Source organism: Heterocephalus glaber, unplaced genomic scaffold (assembly GCF_053883595.1).
Source record: "Heterocephalus glaber isolate CG9 unplaced genomic scaffold, H.glaber_assembly_v1.0 deba00000347, whole genome shotgun sequence".
NCBI lineage: Eukaryota > Metazoa > Chordata > Mammalia > Rodentia > Bathyergidae > Heterocephalus > Heterocephalus glaber.
In genome coordinates, this window is record NW_028258143.1 from 45,967,838 (window position 1) to 45,987,218 (window position 19,381).

At 35.0% G+C, this 19,381-nt stretch overlaps 1 protein-coding gene across 3 annotated transcripts in view; it reads right to left on the reverse strand.

The window, feature by feature from the left end:
- Positions 1-2,576: 2,576 nt before the first annotated feature.
- Galnt3 (polypeptide N-acetylgalactosaminyltransferase 3) overlaps positions 2,577-19,381 on the reverse strand; it is a 58,279-nt gene continuing 41,474 nt past the window's right edge. For 2 of the 3 annotated variants that reach the window (XM_021238598.2, XM_021238597.2), the window contains exons 11-12: positions 9,141-9,293; positions 2,577-7,877 (exon numbers count right to left, since the gene is read on the reverse strand). In XM_021238598.2, coding sequence (XP_021094257.1) covers positions 7,755-7,877; positions 9,141-9,293 — 276 coding nt within the window. In that variant the 3' untranslated portion in view covers positions 2,577-7,754. The remainder of the gene's footprint in view (positions 7,878-9,140; positions 9,294-19,381) is intronic. The other variant, XM_004857604.3, reaches the window with a different exon arrangement.

Genomic DNA, 19,381 nt, shown 5'->3' on the forward strand with positions numbered 1-19,381 from the left:
ATAGGTCAATCTCACCAATGAACAATAGATGCAAAAATCTTCAATAAGATACTGGCAAATAGAATGCAGAAGATCATCAAGAAGATCATACACACTGACCAAGTGGCATTCATCCCAGGGATGCAGGGATGGTTCAACACATGCAAATCAATAAATGTAATACATTATATCAATAGAGCCAAGGACAAAAACAATATGATTACCTCCATAGATGCAGAAAAAGGATTTGACAAAATCCAACACTCATTTATGATTAAAAACCCTACAAAAAATTAGAATAGAAGGTCTCTACCTCAATCTGATAAAAGCTGTCTATGAAAAGCCAACAGCCAATATCATTCTAAATAGTCAAAACCTGAAATCATTCACACTAAAATCAGGAACAAGAAAAGGATGTCCACTATCACCACTCCTGTTCAATGTAGTTTTGGAAACATTAGCCACAGCAATTAGACAAGAGAAAGAAATAAAAGGAATAAAGATAGGAAATGAAGAAGTCAAATTGTCATTATTTGCAGATGATATGATACTCTATATAGAAGACCCCAAGAACTCCACCAAAAGTCTTCTAGACTTAATAACCAAATTCAGTAGAGTAGCTGGATACAAGGTCAACACACAAAAGTTAATAGCTTTCCTCTACACCAATGACAGACTCACTTAAAGAGAAATAGGGCAAACAATTTCTTTCACAATAACATTCAAAAAACTGAAATACCTAGGAATCAATCAAATGAAAGAAATCAAAGACCTTTTCCCTGAAAATTATAGCACTTTGAAAAGGGAGATTGAAGATGATATTAGAAAATGGAAAGACATCCCCTGTTCCTGGGTAGGAAGGATTAATATAGTGAAAATGGCCATACTTCCAAAACTGCTATATAGATACAATACAATCCCAATTGAAATCCCAGCAGCATACACCACAGAACTTGGGAAAACAATCCAAAAATTCATTTGGAACAAGAAGAGACCCAGAAGAGCAAAAGCAATTCAAGGTAACAGAGACATGGCAAGGGGTATCACAATCCCCAACTTGAAACGATACTACAAAGCTACTGTGATAAAAACAGCATGGTACTGGCAAAGAAACAGACCAGAGGACCACTGGAACAGATTAGAAGATGCAGAAACAATTCCAGACACACTCAGCCATCTCATCTTTGATAAAGGAGACAAACACCCTCACTGGAGGAAAGATAGCCTCTTTAATAAATGGTGCTGAAAAAATTGGGTTTCAACTTGCCAAAGATTAAAACTAGACCTATATCTCTCACCATGCACTAAACTAAAATCAAAATGGATTAAAGATCTAAATATTAAAATAGAAACTCTGAACCAGTTGGAACAGAAGTTAGGTAGAACTCTTGAAGACACTGGGGTAGGAAAAGATTTTATGAACAAAACCTCAGTTGCCTGTGAAATAGCACAAACAATCAACAAGTGGGGTCTCTTCTTATTAAAAAGCTCCTGCACAGCAAGAGAAACCACCAGCAGTGTGAAGAGACAACCCACAATGTGGGAAAAAATCTTCACCTGCTCTTCCTCAGACAAAGGTCTACTATCTTGAATCTATAAAGAACTTAAAAAGATCAGACCTCCCAAATTTAAAGACCCAATCCGAAAATGGGCATCTGAAATGAACAGACATTTCTCAGACAAAGAAGTAGAAATAGCAAATAAATGTATGAAAAAATGTTCAGTATCACTGATCTTTCGAGAGATGCAAATGAAAACAATGGAGATTCCACCTCACTCCAGAAAGAATAGCTGCTATGATAAAATCAATCAATAACAAATGCTGGCATGGCTATGGGGAAAGAGGAACCCTCCTCCACTGCTGGTGGGAGTGTAGAATGGTGCAACCACTATGGAAATCAGTATGGAGATACCTCAAAGAACTAGGACTGGAAGTCCCATTTGACCCAGTTATTCCCCTGCTGGGTATCTTCCCCAAAGAATTAAAAGAATCATATCACAGTGATATATGTGCACCCATGTTCATAGCAGCACAATTTGCAATAGCTAATACTTGGAAACAGGCCAAATGCCCATCAACTGGAGACTGGATAAAGAAAATGTGTTTTTTTGAATAAAATGGAGTACTACTCAGCCCTAAAAAATGAGAAATTAGAGACATTTATAGCTAAATGGATGGATATTGAGGCCATACTCTTAAGTGAAATAAATAGGACACAGATGTGTAAATACTGAATAGTTTCTCTAGTGTGAGAAACTGGAAGTGTAAATAAGGTATAATAGATAATGTGAAATAGGAAGAAAAGGGGCAAATGGGAAGGGGAAGTGGGACGGGTAGGGGAAAGGAAAGAACTGTATGGAATTACTATGAGAAAATGAAAAAATAGAAACAAAGTAGTTTTAAATAGGGAGGAATGGAGGGGTTGAAAGGAGGGCAGGGGAAGAGGGAAAAATAAGAACCAAGAGAGATTACGTAAAGGTGCAAATTTCCAATGATGAATGTCATTATATTGTATACCTAAAATGTACTGATAATTAAAATGAATAATTGATAATGTGAAATAGGAAGAAAAGGTCCAAAGGGGTAGGGGAAGTTGGAGGGGTAGGGGAAATGAAAGAAGGGAAAGTAAAAATTATGAGAAATGGAAAAAAAGGAAACAAAGTCTTTATAAATAGGGAAGGGTGGCCAGGGAATGGGGAAAAAATAAGAACCAAGATATGCCATGTAAAGCTACAAGTTCCCAATGAGAAATGTAAATGTATTGTATACCTAAAATGTACCAATAAAAGAATTTAAGGGAAAAAAAAGAATTAAGAAAAAAAAGAATAAAAAATGCATTGGAGTTTTGAGTACTTGAATTCAGAAGAAGATAAAGTAACACCTTCAATAGAAAAAAATTTTTTCCATCAAAGACATCTATACTATTACATGTGAGGATAGAATAAATTTATTTTAGACATAAAAGTTTTAAAACTGCATGCATCCTCAAACCTTCCCAGAAAATTATGGTATGGCGTACTCCTCTAAAATGAAAAGCAAACTAAGACAGAGGAAGATACAGAATCCATGAAAAAGGAGACCAAAGAAAAAGGCTGGGGTGGGGGAGAGGCTAGAACAGGGAGGGAGGGAAAAGAGGTAAATGGCAAGTTCAAAAGTGATGGTAAATATGTCTTCATAGGAAGAAAACTGGGTGCAGGGCTAGTGAGTGCAAATATTTTCTCTACCTGGGGTATAGGGTTTTCTGGATAAGTGTGATGAAGAAATTTTATGGGAATTAGGAGTGGAAGAGAAGTATCATAATTGTGAAATATTAAAACTATTCTGTAAGAAAGTACAGACTAGAGATCAATGGTTTGAAAGTCTCAAACAGGTAGGAAATGTTCTAGAGGAAGTAGTTAATTAGAATGGAAGGTGATAGGTTAAGGTGAACAAGCTGTTGAAGTGAGAATAGCTACTAGGGATACGAAGGCATGTGTGTGGCAGCAAGTGCTTACAGCTCAGGATGATGGGCAATGAATTTGCCCATGAGGATGACAGTAGCAGCAGGAATATAAAGAAAGGAAGCACAATAGGAACTAAAACATTCAACTGATAGATGGAATGAGGTATGCAAAATGATCCATGAGTGAGGGATAGCAGCACAAAGGGGTAGAGGACAAAGTATCTGCATGGCACTGCTTTAAATAAACTGAGGTACTGTTTTTTAAAGAAAGAATAAATGTATTCCAAATCCTAGCCTTGAAGCCTAAGAAGAATGACAGAATACAAAACAAAACACAACAGTCCTCTCAGAAAAAAAGGTATTCTTAGGAGATGTTCAGTTTATTTCAGGCAGAACTATGAACAGTACTTTCATATAAGAGAGTTTTCTGATCAAATAACAGGAATAAAAGTTGCCAGAGTGGAATGTGATCAGAGGGTGGGGAGTGATCAATCGAGTTATACAAAGGATGTAGATGTGTCCAGCAAACCAGCATGACAATAATGGATGAAATCATTAACTCCTGGTTATGTCTGAAGTATTAAGGGAGGTGGAATGTGGTGGAAGTCATCACTGTGATTTCAAAGGACTTTAGGCATTGACTAAATGGATATACTTTCTACTCAAAATGCAGTTCCAGGGCCAGCAGCTTTGACATCACGTGACAGCATGATAGAAACACAGATCAAAGGCTTCTCCCCAGGGTTAATGATTCAGAATCTGGCTTTTAATAAGATCTCAAGGTGTGCACAATAAAAGTTTCAGAAGTGCTCTTTTAATTATTTACCTCCAAAATACAAGGCCCTCTTTTTTCTTCTGTGTATAGCCAGTGGAATTACTGGAAGCTGATGCTATTGACTACATCATGAGACTGTTTCTCTCCAAAACATCAATATACTCTGACATTTTATTAATGATCACATTCCTGGTGTATGACTTTCATGAGGAGAGGAGCTGTCTTGTAAATTATTATCCTATTGCTTAATAGGGTCAATAAGACACAAAACACACGTTTCCTACACATCATAGAAAACTAGAGAATAAAAGTGATTATGTGTTCAGGGGAAATCTCTTCTCCAAAGCACCTGCATTGATGGTTAATGATTTGAAAAAGTAGTTAAAATAGAAACCCATTAAAAAGATCCATATAAAAAAATATTTTAAATGAAAACATGCATGGACACAAAGAACATACCTCTACTTTTGTATATATATTAATTCTTTCACAAATACACCATTGTAAGGTCAAGGTCTTTTATCCAAGTGTGACCAGGTATCTGAGAGCTCTGCAAAACCTTTCCTGCAGAGACCACACTCAAGATGCACTGTCTTAAGATGTTTATTTCTATTGTCTTCAAAGTGAAATGTGAAGTTTCTAGCTAAATGGATACACCTTGAGACCATTCTCTTAAGTAAAATAAATTGAACACACATGTTCAAATACTTCCTTGTTTCTGGTGTGAGAAACTGAAAGTGGAAATAAGGACTGAAAAGTATAATGAAAGTTGGGAAACAGGAAGAAAGTGGTCAAATGGGAAGGGAAACGAGGAGGGAAGGAGAAAGGAAGAAAGGGACAAGAAAAAAAGTGAAAATAGAAGGAAAAAATGGAAACAAAGCTTTTGTACCTGGGGAGGGGAGAGGGCTTGAGGGGGAAAAGGGATAAAATAAAATTTATTTTTAAAATGTGAAATAATTTGAATGTAGAATCTTTCTTGATTTTTGTTTTTCCTTTTACAGTTCTTGTCCACCTGTGATTTAACATTTCTTTTCATGATTTGATTTTTTTCTAGTCTAAGAATCCAACTGTTTTTCTCAGAAATCAGTTCTCTATTTTTTGTACATAATTTTTGAACGTTTATGCAGTAAATTGTTGATTAAGACCATTCTCTTATAAAAAATTATGAATTTAAAATTCACAATCATTGGTTATAGCAATAGGTAATTTTAGCATATAGCTTATTTTCTGCTGTGGCTATCTGTGTGGTCAAGCCTTCATTCTCAGGGAGCCTGCCCATCTGGTTGACCCTAGCAGGTGCGGTTTACCAACCTAGAGTTCGGAAGACTTGACCCTCCAGAAGGAAGGCAACATGCTAGGTCCTGTGTAGCACCTATACCATTTCCCTTGGCAGCTTTAAATTGAGCAAGAGATCTTCAATTTCACACTTGAGTGCATTCAAATCATTCAGTGGGTGGCAGCCAGGGTCTATAAATAACTCCCTGTTAACAATGTCCCCAAATTCAGACTTTTAAAAGGCACTACCCATACTAAATGGCCAATGTTTAATGAAATCACTGGTCTAATAGTTGGAGCAACAGTCTGAGAGGCCTGTATCAGGTAAGGACTTTCCCTGTGCATGCATTTAACTCAGCTATAATAAAATCAACTTAATCTAAACAGATTTGAGCTGGATCATGATACAACATAATAATGATATGAGGAGGACCCTCAGGTTGATTTCATTTTTCTAAAACAGGCTTTACTTAAGTTTGTTTATAAAATATTTTTGAAAAATTGTTTCACATTGTTTTTGGAGTTATAACAAGCTTTCAGAGCAGCATTTGTTCATGAATGTTCATTTCTACTGTAACAAATTGAGAAATTTAAATTACACATGTAAGTGGGCACTACTGTATATTTAAGTACATGTATTATTACTAGTTTATAACAACAGTGTGATTTTATTTATTAATGAAATATCAAATACCAATAAGTGAACTGTTATTTGCATCATAAAATATAATATCATACTGGCACTATGTCAAAATCATTTCTTTTTTTCTGCTCCAGGAGACACAGCTCAAAGACAATATGTGTTAACTGTGTTCACCAAAAATTCTGACACAAAATTAGACACAAAATAAATATTAGTTGAATTTAAATAAATTTGGCTTAGTAATCAATCAGAGAAAACAGGAGTTTGAATAAAAGTTTAAAGTTATAAACAATAAAAGAGGGGGCAATAGTCAAGAAGTATTTTCTTTTTATTTTTGAGACTCTGGCAGATTTAAAATATAAAGTCCATCATATTTTACTTCTGGAATAAGGATATAATGGATCTATTTATAAAATTACCAAAAATAAAGTGTCAAATCTCCCTAGTAAACACATTTTTAAAAAATCACTTTATCAGATGCTCAGGGAAAATTTTTAGTAATTTGTACAAAATTTTCTATATATCTAACATAGAACCTTTTCCATTCCCTAATTTTTATGCCATTTCTATCAAATGTTTGAGTTTTTCTTAAGAAAATCTCATGGCTTTGTCAACAATAGGTCTTAGAAATTCCATATAGAGAATTCATATTTCCCCCATCTATTATCAAGTGCAGATTTCATCGAAAAGAGGAAGAAAACTTAAACAAGTAATTGTAATAGTAATTAGGATTTTTACTGTATTTTTTCACATAGATAAAAATGAGTTTTTCATGAAAAGATTCATTACAAAGACAATTTATAATGAGTCAATAACAAATTTTACTAGTTAAGTGAGTCAAGTATTCTGCATTTGAAAGTCAATGTCACAAACATTCAAGATTAGTAAATTTTGGTAAGAAGAAAAGACTAGTAGGAAGGAAAGGATACCTTATCAACAGAAAATAATTTATAAAGTTTTTTAATTGCTTTGGAAAAGCACAGAATATATTTACTTAAGAAAAGCTATTTAGTGCATCAAGTAGAGTGGGCTTCAGATTTAAAAATATTAAAAAATTTGCCAAGGAATTTAAGTGTTAAAAAAATATCCTCTTCTTATTCAACTTCCCATTTAAGGAAACATTTGACAGACAAGAAAACAAAAACCAAAATAATTTTACCTGCAGTTATAAATAACAAATTCTAGAACTATAAAAATTTCCTGGTTTTTGCACAAAGGCCACTGTTTGACCTTCATTGATCCATTGCTATATGTTAAAAAAATACAGTATCAGTTCTTTCTCCTTCCCCAAAACAGCTAAGGGAAGTTACATAGTGAGTATATGAATGTAACTATGCATATCCTCAAGTGTACAAAACACGCAAATATCACTTTACTAGGAAAATTACTGTCATCATTCTGTAAACATCTCTTTTACACCTAGACATTTCAAAATGGCCTTTGGTATTACTAGTTATTGTGCTTTAAAACAGATACAGGATTTCTGTAGCTGTGCTACATAGACATTTGAAGATATAAATAAGAAAAATGCACTTGGAATAAGTTACAATTAGCTGCTTTTGCATAATTTCCAAAAACTACAGTGTATGCCTAGTCACAGTTTTTTGAGAAAGAATATCTCTTCAACTTTAAGGAACACTTAATCATTTTGGTTAAAAATCCATTTTTGGAGTGGATCTGATGGATTGCATGACACTAAGCGTGGATGTTCTCCATTTGCTGAAAGGCACAATTTTAAGAATGGATTATATAGCAGTTGATCCTAGAATAAAAGAAAACACAAGACATTAAGTTTCAAGATTCATAATTAACTGATAAATATGCAAATGACTTAAGCTCTCATTGAAGGAAAAGGGAAATCTGCATACTAAATGTATAACATTCTGAAGTTTAAGTCTTCCTAAGATCAACTATGACTGATAAAATACAGTTGGTTGAGTCATGTGATGAGACAAGATGGTGACCCTGACAAAGACAGCATTCTGAAAAAGAAACAGCCATCAAGGGGGAAAGTGCGGATGCGACTTAGGTTGAAAGGAGTAAGCTGGAGTAAGCAGAGACTGAGCTAATTTCCCCCCACAGTAGCAAAATATCACAGAAAACAGAAACACAGGACAAAAGGGTGACCACAAATGGGAAAAAGAAAGAAAAAGGGAGATACGCTTGAACAGGCCTGTAGGCCTCCTACCCCACCACCATGGTGGGAAAACCAGGAAACATTTCCTGGTGCCATAAGAAAAGTTTTCTGAGTTCCCTAGCCCAGGGGAGAGAGACAGGGAGAAAAACAAAACGAAAGTCAGACCCAAAAAACAAAAAACAAACAAACAAACAAAAAAATAAAATAAAATACAGTTGGTTTCTGTTGTAAGCTGTATCTATGCCACTTACGGTTCAATTGACATAAGGCATTATTATATTAATAAAGAAAAGTAAACAGAGCAAAATCTAAGTCAAATATTCAAGCAAGAAGCATTCTATTGATTTATTCATAAGTGACAAACTAAAAAATTCAAATCATAAAAGCCAGTCTTATGGTATTTCAGTATTATACAGAACAGTTTCTACATAAGAATTGCTATGATCCATCTAAGCTTTAAAATATATTTAAAAACAAAAGATTTGTCATGTATTCTCTCAATTCTAGATTCATAGAAAAGTACTAAAGTGGAGGAAGAATCATTTTATATGAAGTACATTTTCTGGTGAGAAAAATGTGACTTTTGCAAAAAGAATTACAAGAAATCTTAAAAAATGAAAAACAAGCAGCTACTATTGGTAATTCACCAAAGATCTTGAGCTGCATAAACCAGGCTTCCACCAAGCAATTTTATGATTACTTCATTCCTAGGTGTACTAAATAGATATATTTTCTTAACATATGGGTAGACACACATAACAAAGTTAATAAAAGCAGAGAAATTCTGATGGATAATATTAATGTACTATATTTTACATATTTTCCAGTTAATCATTAGAGCTAATTAAAATAATTTAATAAATGGGTGAATTTACTGCACTGAGGTACCTTCTGGAGTTTCCATATCTGTTCTCCAGTGACAACAGTCTTGTGACCTTTGTAGGCACATGCTTTCAGCTGAAGCAGATCTGGAGCAGCATGAAGACATAATTCCTTCTGGATGTTGTGTCGGATTTCATGTTGAGCAGAATATTCAAAGTACTGTGGAAAGAAGAGTGTTGTTACTGATAAAAGCCATGTATGTTCAGTCACAAAAAGGAAAAAAAAGTAAAACTAGCCACTCACACTTGAACAATAAAGCTATATCTACTTCAACAAAATAATGCAATGAAAATAATGGTGAGAAACAATATGGTGAGTTTTTATGATAGGAGATACTATAGTCTTCCTTCAACCTATCACCCATCAACCTATCAACCTATCACCAATTAGCAACCTATCACTTAATTAGCAAGGCAACATCTTTTCCTACCAGACATGGGGAGTTAGCAGGCAGAATGGAGGCAGCACAGGGACACCATTAAGAAGGGGCCTGGACAAATAATTCCCACCACAATAGCATCCAAAAAACTGAAATACCTAGGAATCAACCTAATGAAAGAAATCAAAGACCTCTTCTCTGAAAACTATGGCACTCTGAAAAGAGAGGTTGAAGATGATATCAGAAAATGGAAAGACATCCCCTGTTCCTGGGTAGGAAGGATCAATATACTGAAAATGGCCATACTTCCAAAACTGCTATATAGATTCAATGCAATCCCAGTTGAAATCCCAGCACCATACTTCATGGACCTTGAGAAACCAATCCAAAAATTCATTTGGAACAAGAAGAGACCTAGAAGAGCAAAAGCAATTCTAGCAACAGACACATGGCAGGGGGTATCACAATCCCCAACTTGAAACTATACTACAAAGCTACTGTGATAAAAACAGCATGGTACTGGCAAAGAAACAGACTTGAGGACCAGTGGAACAGATTAGAAGATGCAGAAACAACACCAGACACACTCAGCCATCTCATCTTCGACAAAGGAGCCAACACCCTCACTGGAGGAAAGATAGCCTCTTTAATAAATGGTGCTGGAGAAACAGGGTTTCAACTTGCCAAAGATTAAAACTAGACCTATATCTTTCACCATGCACTAAACTAAAATCAAAATGGATTAAAGATCTAAATATTAAAATAGAAACTCTGAACCAGTTGGAACAGAGGTTAGGTAGAACCCTTGAAGACATCAGTGTAGGAAAAGATTTTATGAACAAAACCTCAGTTGCCCGTGAACTAGCACAAACAATCAACAAGTGGGATCTCTTCTTATTAAAAGGCTTCTGCACAGCAAGAGAAACCACCAGCAGTGTGAAGAGACAACCCACAATGTGGGAAAAAATCTTCACTCAGACAAAGGTCTACTATCTTGAATCTATAAAGAACTTAAAAAGATCAGACCTCCCAAATTTAAAGACCCAATCCAAAAACGGGGATCTGAAATGAACAGACATTTCTCAGACAAAGAAGTAGAAATAGCAAATAAACATATGAAAAAATGTTCAACAATACTGGTCATTTGAGAGATGCAAATGAAAACAATGCTGAGATTCCACCTCACACTAGAAAGAATAGCTGCTATCATGTAATCAACCAATAACAAATGATGGCATGGCTGTGGGGAAAGAGGAACCCTGCTCCACTGCTGGTGGGAGTGTAGACTGGTGCAACCACTGTGGAAATCAGAATGGAGATACCTCAAAGAACTAGGACTGGAAGTCCCATTTGACCCCACTATTCTGCTGGGGATCTTCTCCAAAGAATTAAAAGAATCATACCACAGTGATATATGTGCACCCATGTTCATAGCAGCACAATTTGCAATAGCTAAAACTTGGAAACAGCCCAAATGCCCATCAACTGGAGACTGGATAAAGAAAATGTGTGTTTTTTTTAATAAAATGGAGTACTACTCAGCCATAAAAAATGAGAAATTAGAGACATTTATAGCTAAATGGATACACATTGAGGCAATCCTCTTAAGTGAAACAAAACAGGACACACATGTATAAATACTGAATAGTTTCTCTAGTGTGAGAAACTGAAAGTGTAAATAAGGACTAAAACATATAATAGATAATGTGAAATAGGAAGAAAAGAGGCAAAGGGGAAGGGGAAATGGAAGGGGCAGGGGAAAGGAAAGAAGGGAATGGAATTACTATGAGAAAATGGAAAAATGGAAACAAAGTCTTTGTAAATAGGGAGGAATGGAGGGGTTGAAGAGAGTGCAGGGGAAGGGGGAAAAATAAGAACCAAGTGAGACTATGTAAAGGTGCAAATTTCCAATGATGAATGTCATTATATTGTATACCTAAAATGTACCAATGATTAGAATGAATAATCAATAATGCAAAATAGGAAGAAAAGGTCAAAGGGGTAGGGGTAGTGGGAGGGACAGGGGAAAGGAAAGAAGGGAAAGGAAAAATTATGAGAAATGAAAACAAAGTCTTTGTAAATAGGGAAGGGTGGAGGGAGTGAAGGGAGGGCAGGGAATGGGTAAAAAATAACCAAGATACATCATGTACAGATGCAAGCTCCCAATGAGAAATGTAAATGTGTTGTATACCTAAAATGTTTCAATAAAAGAATTTAAGGGGGAAAAAGGGGGGGGGGTCTGGAAATTTTTAGCAATCATGTAACTAACTTCTTCTCTTCCCATATATGTTCCTTTTCTTATTCATTTCAGACAAAGGCATTTTCATTAAACTAGAAACTACAGGTCTCTCTCCATACCTGTTTCCACAAATGTAAAATGAGTAATTTAATAGTTCCTACCCCAGACAGGATGTTGAATATAATGGGTTAATATGTGCAAGCCACTCAGAACAGAACTCAGATTAGCACATATGGTAAGCATTTGATATATTTTACCTTTTGTTGCTATTAGGGATGCCTCTTCTCTCTCTCTCTCTCTCTCTCTCTCTCTCTCTCTCTCTCTCTCTCTCTCTCTCTCTCTCTCTCTCTCTTTCTGTTTTACTGAACTTCTCTCTTGGATACTAACATGCCACCGATTTTTTCTTTATTCTCACTTCTTTTAGACCCTCAGAATTTACACAGCAACACCTCCCACTACCTCCAATTTTTTTAAACCCAGCAATCCAACCTTGTCAGTTAATCTTTTATAACATTGGTTTGAATCTCTGCTACCCTTAAGTAAATCACTGTAGCTAAGATAAAGCCGACATTCCTTAATCAGTACATGAAATGTTCAATTTTCAGTCTTCAAACAATCATTGCCCATCTGAACACTATACTCTTCTTACACAATTCTACTGATGCAGAATATGTGTGTCCTTAACCCAAGATTTTGTTTTAGTGTGTGCTACTGCCTGGAGCACACTTCTGACCCTTTCCTGCTAAGCTAACTTCTTTTCATCCTTCGAGAACAACTCAAATGTTACCTTCTCTCTTTGATGTTCCCTGAATCTATCCTACTGCACAAAATTACACCTTTTTCAAGGTTTCAATAGTAAATCACAGATAATTTTTTATAGCACACTATTAGATTTGTGTGTATAGCTAGCTGCCTTCTTGACAGACAAAAGTCAGGCAGTGCATCTACTAATAACATCCATTATAATCAAATGTTTAATAATATTGACATTCTAAAGATAAAATAAGTTAACATAATTGACTTTCAATAATGCAGTAATTTTGAGAAAAAAATGGAAACAAAACCTTTGTAAATAGGAAGGGGTGGAGGGGTTGAAGGGAGGGCAGGGGAATGGGGAAAAAATAAGAACCAAAATGCATCACGTAAAGGTACAAGTTCCCAATGATGAATGTAAATGTATTGTATACCTAAAATGTACTAATAAAAGAATTTAAGAGGAAAAAAAATAATGCAGTAGTTTGTGGCCACTGGCCAGAACCCCACACTGGTGCCTGGATGATCCAGGGAGCATGTGCCCTGCCCCCAGCCAACAGCATTGTCTTCTGGAGCCTTGGGAAGGACCTGGGAGGCCCCAAGAAGCAAGAGTACCCTGCCCACAGCTGACACTGATGGTTGTTGGGCCCTGTGCTGGTGCCAGGAAGACCTGGAAAATGTGTGCCCTGCCTCCAGTCATAAGGTTCTCTATAGCACAGGGCAACAGAGTAGACAACCAACAGACTAATTTGATCAAAGAACAGACCAACGCCCAAGAAGAAAGTTTCACTCCATGACTGAAGTCATACCCTTCCATAGAGACCAGGTGAGAGAAGCTTGAGAGCTAGGCTTAGAGGGGGTTAGAGCTAAATAGGGATCAGACCAGGAAGATCACAGGTCCTGTGTCCTCTTGTGGGAGACCAGGTTCAATGGGAGTAGTTGTCAGAGAGGACAGTCCTAAAGAAGGAAGTATAGACATGTTTGAGCTCTAATACTGCTGCCAACATCCAACAGAAATCGGTGCTTTGTACTACTATGGATCATTATAAGCGGGACCTAATTGTCTTTTCTAAAGAGTTCTCTTTGCTTTGGTAAAGGGTTTTTTATGAATGGTTCCTAAGGTGTGTCAAGATCCTGTCAAAATTTGACACCATTGTTTTTGCTGAATTTACTACCATAGACAAAGTAACAAGGCTGGCAATTGGTTTTCTCTCTATGCCAATACCTGGATTGCTAGGGGTGGGGGGGTATCATAAAAAATATTGTGGCTCACTCCCCCCACCCCCAAAGAATGAGACACTGGGACAAATGGTTTGCAAACTCCAGCACAATAAACAAACAAACACACACAGAAACACGAAAAGACAAGGCAACAACATACCTCCAGAAACTCCCAACTCCCCCAAAACTAGTACAGGGCGTATTGAGTGGGAGAAAGTCATAAGCTACACAGTAGATAGGTCTGAAAGGGTAACAATAGAGGTAAAACAGTTCTACAAGATGCTTGGTGAATTTAAAGAAGATGTAACTATTCACATAATGGCTGTAATCAAACAAATGATCAGAGAGTTTAGAGAAGATATTAATAAAGTTAGTGAAGTTAAAGAAAGAGGTGAAAAACATGAATGCCCAGCATAGAAAAGAACAGCAATTTAGAAGAAAGTTAAATCAGAAATCCAGATTAAAACCGTGATTGAATGTATGGGTAGCAGAAGGGACGAAGGTGAAGTCAGAGTCTCAGACCTAGAGGACAGGGCTGTAGTATATGATCAATTAATGAGAGATACCTGGAAAACAACAAGGGAAAATTAAAAATGGATCCAACAGCTCCTACATTACTGAAAGGGTACTAATATAAGAGTAATTGGAATTTGCAAAAATAAAGGCCATAAAAGACCTGTTTGCATAAGTAATAGCAGAAAACTTTCCATACATGGAAAAAGAATTTAATATATAGATAAGTAAAATACATAGAACCTTGAATATCCATGATCAGAATAAAACAGCATAATAATTAAAATACGAGAAATAAAACACAAGAACAGAATCTTCAAGGCTGTTAGAGGAAAAAAAATCACCTATATAGGACAAAAAGGAAAAGCTATCAGAATTACAACAGACTTCTCAACACAAATCTTAAAGGCAGGTAGAGCATAGAATGAAGTGTTTCAAGCTTGTTAAGAAAATAATTTCCAAGCCAAACTGTTATGTCCTACAAAATTATCTTTCAAAATTAATGGAGAAATAAGATACATCCATGATAAAGAAAACCTAAAGAAATTCATGACCACCAAATAAACATTCCAAAAAATCTCAAGGATATTCTAGAAACAATGTGGTTAACAATGTCAAAAGGTTCAATAAAATGGATTTATCAGGTAAGGCTACCAATTTAGTAGAAGGGAAAGAAAGCAAAAGAGCAACAGGAAATTAATACAATGACAGGAATAAATCAATACCTATCAATTGTAACTGTTAATGTAAATGAATTCAACTTGCCAATCGAAAGACACAAAATATCAGAATGGATCAAGAAACAAAATTCAATGATATGCTGTTTGCAAAATACACATTTAACACAAAAAGAATTTCATTGATTCAAAATCAAAGGATGAAAAACAATAATTCCATGTAATGAGAACCCCCAAACAAGCAGGAATATCTATCCTATTTTCAGACAAAGTAGATTTCAAGCCCAAGCTGATCAAAAGAGGAAAAGGAACATATAATGATTGCAAATATATATGCTCCAAACCACTATATACGCAACTTCATAAGGCAAACTCTAATGGACATGAAAGACCAGATAAACGTTAATACAGTTATAGTGGGGGAAATCTCAAAATCCCATTATCACAAATAGATCAACCAAACAAAAAATCAACAAACAAATACAAGAATTGAATCAAACCTTCCAAGGAATGGACTTAATAGATATATAGTGTTCCATCCAACAACAGAATGCACATTCTTTTCAGCCACACAGGTAATTTCTCCAATGTAGACCACTTACTAGTGAATAAAGTATGCCTAAGCAAATGCAAAAGAATTGAAATTTTACCATGGATATGAGATCACAGTGCAATGGAACTAGAAATCAATAGCAAAAGAAACCACAGAAACTATGCAAAGATAGGGAAATTAAACAACACACTCTTGAGTAGTCAATGGGCCACAGAAGAAATTAAGGAAAAAATTAGACAGATCATAGGATTAAATGATAATGCCAGTGCAACATACCAGAACTTATGCAACACATTGAAAGTCCTATGAGGGGAGTTTATAGTGGTGATTGCCTACATCAGAAAAATAGAATAAGCCCAAATAAACTTATGATGCATCTCAAGGTCTTAGAAAAACAAGAACAATCCAAACCCAGGGCTTGCACAAAGAAGAAAATCATAAAGATCCAAGCAGAAATTAATGAAATGGAGACTTAAAAAATGCAAAGAATCAAGGAATCAAAGAGCTGGTTCTTTAAAAGAATAAACAAAACAGACAAACCTTTAACCAGTCTTACCAAAAAAGGAAAGAAAGGATACAAATTAATGAAATTAGTATTGAAAAAGGTGAAATTATAATGGACACTGCTGAAACCCAGAAAATTATTGGCAACTACTTCACAATCATACATATCAAACAAGTGGAAAACTCAGAAGAAATGGAGAGATTAGTAGATACATATAATTGCCAAAACTGAACCAAGAAGGCATAAAAATCTTGAACAATCCAATAACAGCCAATGAAATTAAAGTGATAATGAAAAAAAATATCAACCAAAAGGTCATGGATTCACAGCCAAATTCTGCAAGAACTTCAGGAAAGATCTAACACCAATACTCCTCAAGCTAGGATTTGAGTCTTTTCTTTCCTTCTTTTAATAAGGTTGGTTAAGAGTTTATCAATTTTCTTTATCTTTCAAAGAACCAACTCTTTGATTCATTGATTCTTTTTATTGTTTTCTTAATCTTGATTGTTATAATTACTTTATAATTTCCTCCCTCATATGAGCTTTGAGCTTGATTTGTTTTTCTTCTTTAGAAGTTTAAGATTCATCATTAGGTTGTTTATTTGATCTCACTCTGTTTTCCTGATGTGAGAGTTCATCACTAAAAATTTCCCTGATTGGACTGCTTTTATTGTGTTCCATAAGCTCCAGTATGTTTTATCAGCATTATCATTTAGTTGTAGAAAGTGTCTAATTTCTTCTTTAATTTCATCTGTGGCCAATGGTTGTTCAGGAGGGTGTTGTTTAATTTCCATGTGTTTATGAAGATTTGTGGTTTGTTTGTTTTTTAGCATTGATTTCCAATTTCATTGCACTATGGTCTGATAATAAGCATGGGATAATTTCAAATTCCTTTGCATTTACTTAAGGATGCTTTATGACCTAGTATGTGGTCTATTTTGGATAACATCTCATGTGCAACTGAGAAGAATGTGTATTCTGATGTTATAGGGTGGAACACTCTGTACACATCTACTAAATCCATTTGTTCACAGCTTTGGATCAGTTCTGATATTTCTCTGTTGATTTTTTTTTTATCTAGTTGATCTATTTGTGACAGTGGGGTATTGAGGTCCCCCATTGCAATTATGTTAGTGCTTATTTGATTTTTTATTCCAATAAGATGAAAATCACAGAAGAAATGGATAGATTCATAGATACATATGAATTACCAAAGCTGAATCAAGAGGATATAAAAATTCTAAATAACCCAATATCAATCAATGAAATTGAAAAGGTAATTAAAAACCTACCAACAAAGAAAAGCCCAGGTCCTGATGGATTCACTGCTGAATTCTACAAGAAATTTAGAGAAGATCCAATGTCAGTACTTTCCAAATTCTTTAATGAAATTGAAAGGGAAGCAATAGTCTCAGAGTCATTCCTAGAAGCAAGTAATTACTCTGATACTAAAATCAGGAAAGGATCCAACCAAAAAAGAGAATGACAGGCCAAGCTCCATAATGAACACAGATGCAAAAATCCTCAATAAGATACTGGCAAACAGAATGGCACAAATTATCAAGAAGATTATACACCATGATCAAGTAGGTTCATCCCAGAGATATAGGGATGGTTCAACACATGCAAATCAATAAATGTATTACACCATATTAACAAAACCAAGGACAAAAATTACATGTTTATCTCAATAGACTCAGAAAAAGCATTTGACAAAGTCCAACACCCATTCATGATTTTTAAAAACCTACAGAAAATTGGAGTAGATGGTCTTTATCTCAACCTGATAAAAGCCATCTATGAAAAGCCAACAGCCAGCTTCATACTAAATGGTCAAAAAATTGAAAGGTTTCACTCTAAAATCAGGTACAAAACAAGGATATACACTATCACCATTCCTATTCTATAGAGTTCTAGAAACATTAGCTGGAGAATTAAATGAGAAAAAGAAAAAGAATAAAGATAGGAAAGGAAGATGTTAAACTATTGTTATTTACTGACGACATGATAGTCTATATAGAAAACTCCACCAAAAAACTACTACATTTAATAACCAAATTCAGTAGTGTAGCTAGATACAAAGTCAACAATGAAAAATCAACAGCCTTCTTGTACACAAATAAATTTACTGAAAGAGAAATTAGGGAAACCTGCTTTTTACAACAGCATCAAAAAAAAATGAAATATGTAAGAATCAATCTAACAAGGGAAGTAAAAGATCTTTACATTGAAAACTACAGTACTCTGAAAAAGGAGATCGAAGAGGTCAGAAAATGGAAAGACATCCCTTGCTCACGTGTAGGAAGAACCAACATAGTAAAAATGGCCATACTCCCAAAATTGTTACACAGATTTAATGCAATCCCAATCAAAATACAAATAGTGTACCTCACAGAACTAGAGAAAACATTCCTAAAATTCATGAGAGACCTAGAATAGCAAAAACCAGAAGAGATGTAGAATAGAAAAAAAATTCTGAGCAACAAAGGCAAGGCAGGGGGATCACAATCCCTGACTTGAACTTTTACTACAGAGCTACTGTGGTAAAAAGAGTAAATCTAGACCCACATCTGTCACCATGCACTAAACTAAAATCAAAATGGATCAAAGATCTAAACATTAAAACAGAAACACTAAATCTGCTGAAAGAGAGGATAGGTGGAACTCTTGAAGACATAGGTGTAGGCAAAGACTTTTGATCAAAACCCTGATCACATGGGAAGTAAAAATCACTGACAGCTGTATTGCCAGAGAACTACAACCAGGCTGTATGGACAAGAAGTGTTCATTTAAGTGCGCTTATTGCTGAACATGAGAGATTGTGACCAACAGTTCTGTAGAAAATAGAGTTGTAAGAAATTCAGGCTGGAAATTGCGGTTTGTAGAGTTATGATGATGTTTTAGAGGATGACATGGCTGTCTCTGAATACACGTAGACTGTTGTACATGAATAAATATAGATTGTACATTAAAAAGTAAGATAGCCCCTGAAAATAATCCCTATTACATCTTTTGAAGCAAAAGTTAATATGTTTTATTTTCGGGGAAATACAGTAAATAAGACATAAGAGTTCAAATATTGCATGGTTTCTCTTATATAAGAAACACACACACACACACACACACACACACAAATAAAGGTAAAAACAGAAAAGAAATAAATAGGAAGTATGAAGTTCAAATACTTCCCCAGATTACATATTCCATTGTTATAAAACTATTTCAATATATATTAATTTGTTTCATTCATACTAATAGTTTATTTTCATTTGTTGAAATGAAAGTTTGTGTTATCTGTCTATTTCTTTATTATAAGAATCTTTTTGGCTTATGTTTTGTACTGAGTAACTACTTCGAAGATAATGATACACAGTGTAATAGTTATTGTTATTCTCTTATTTGGTCAT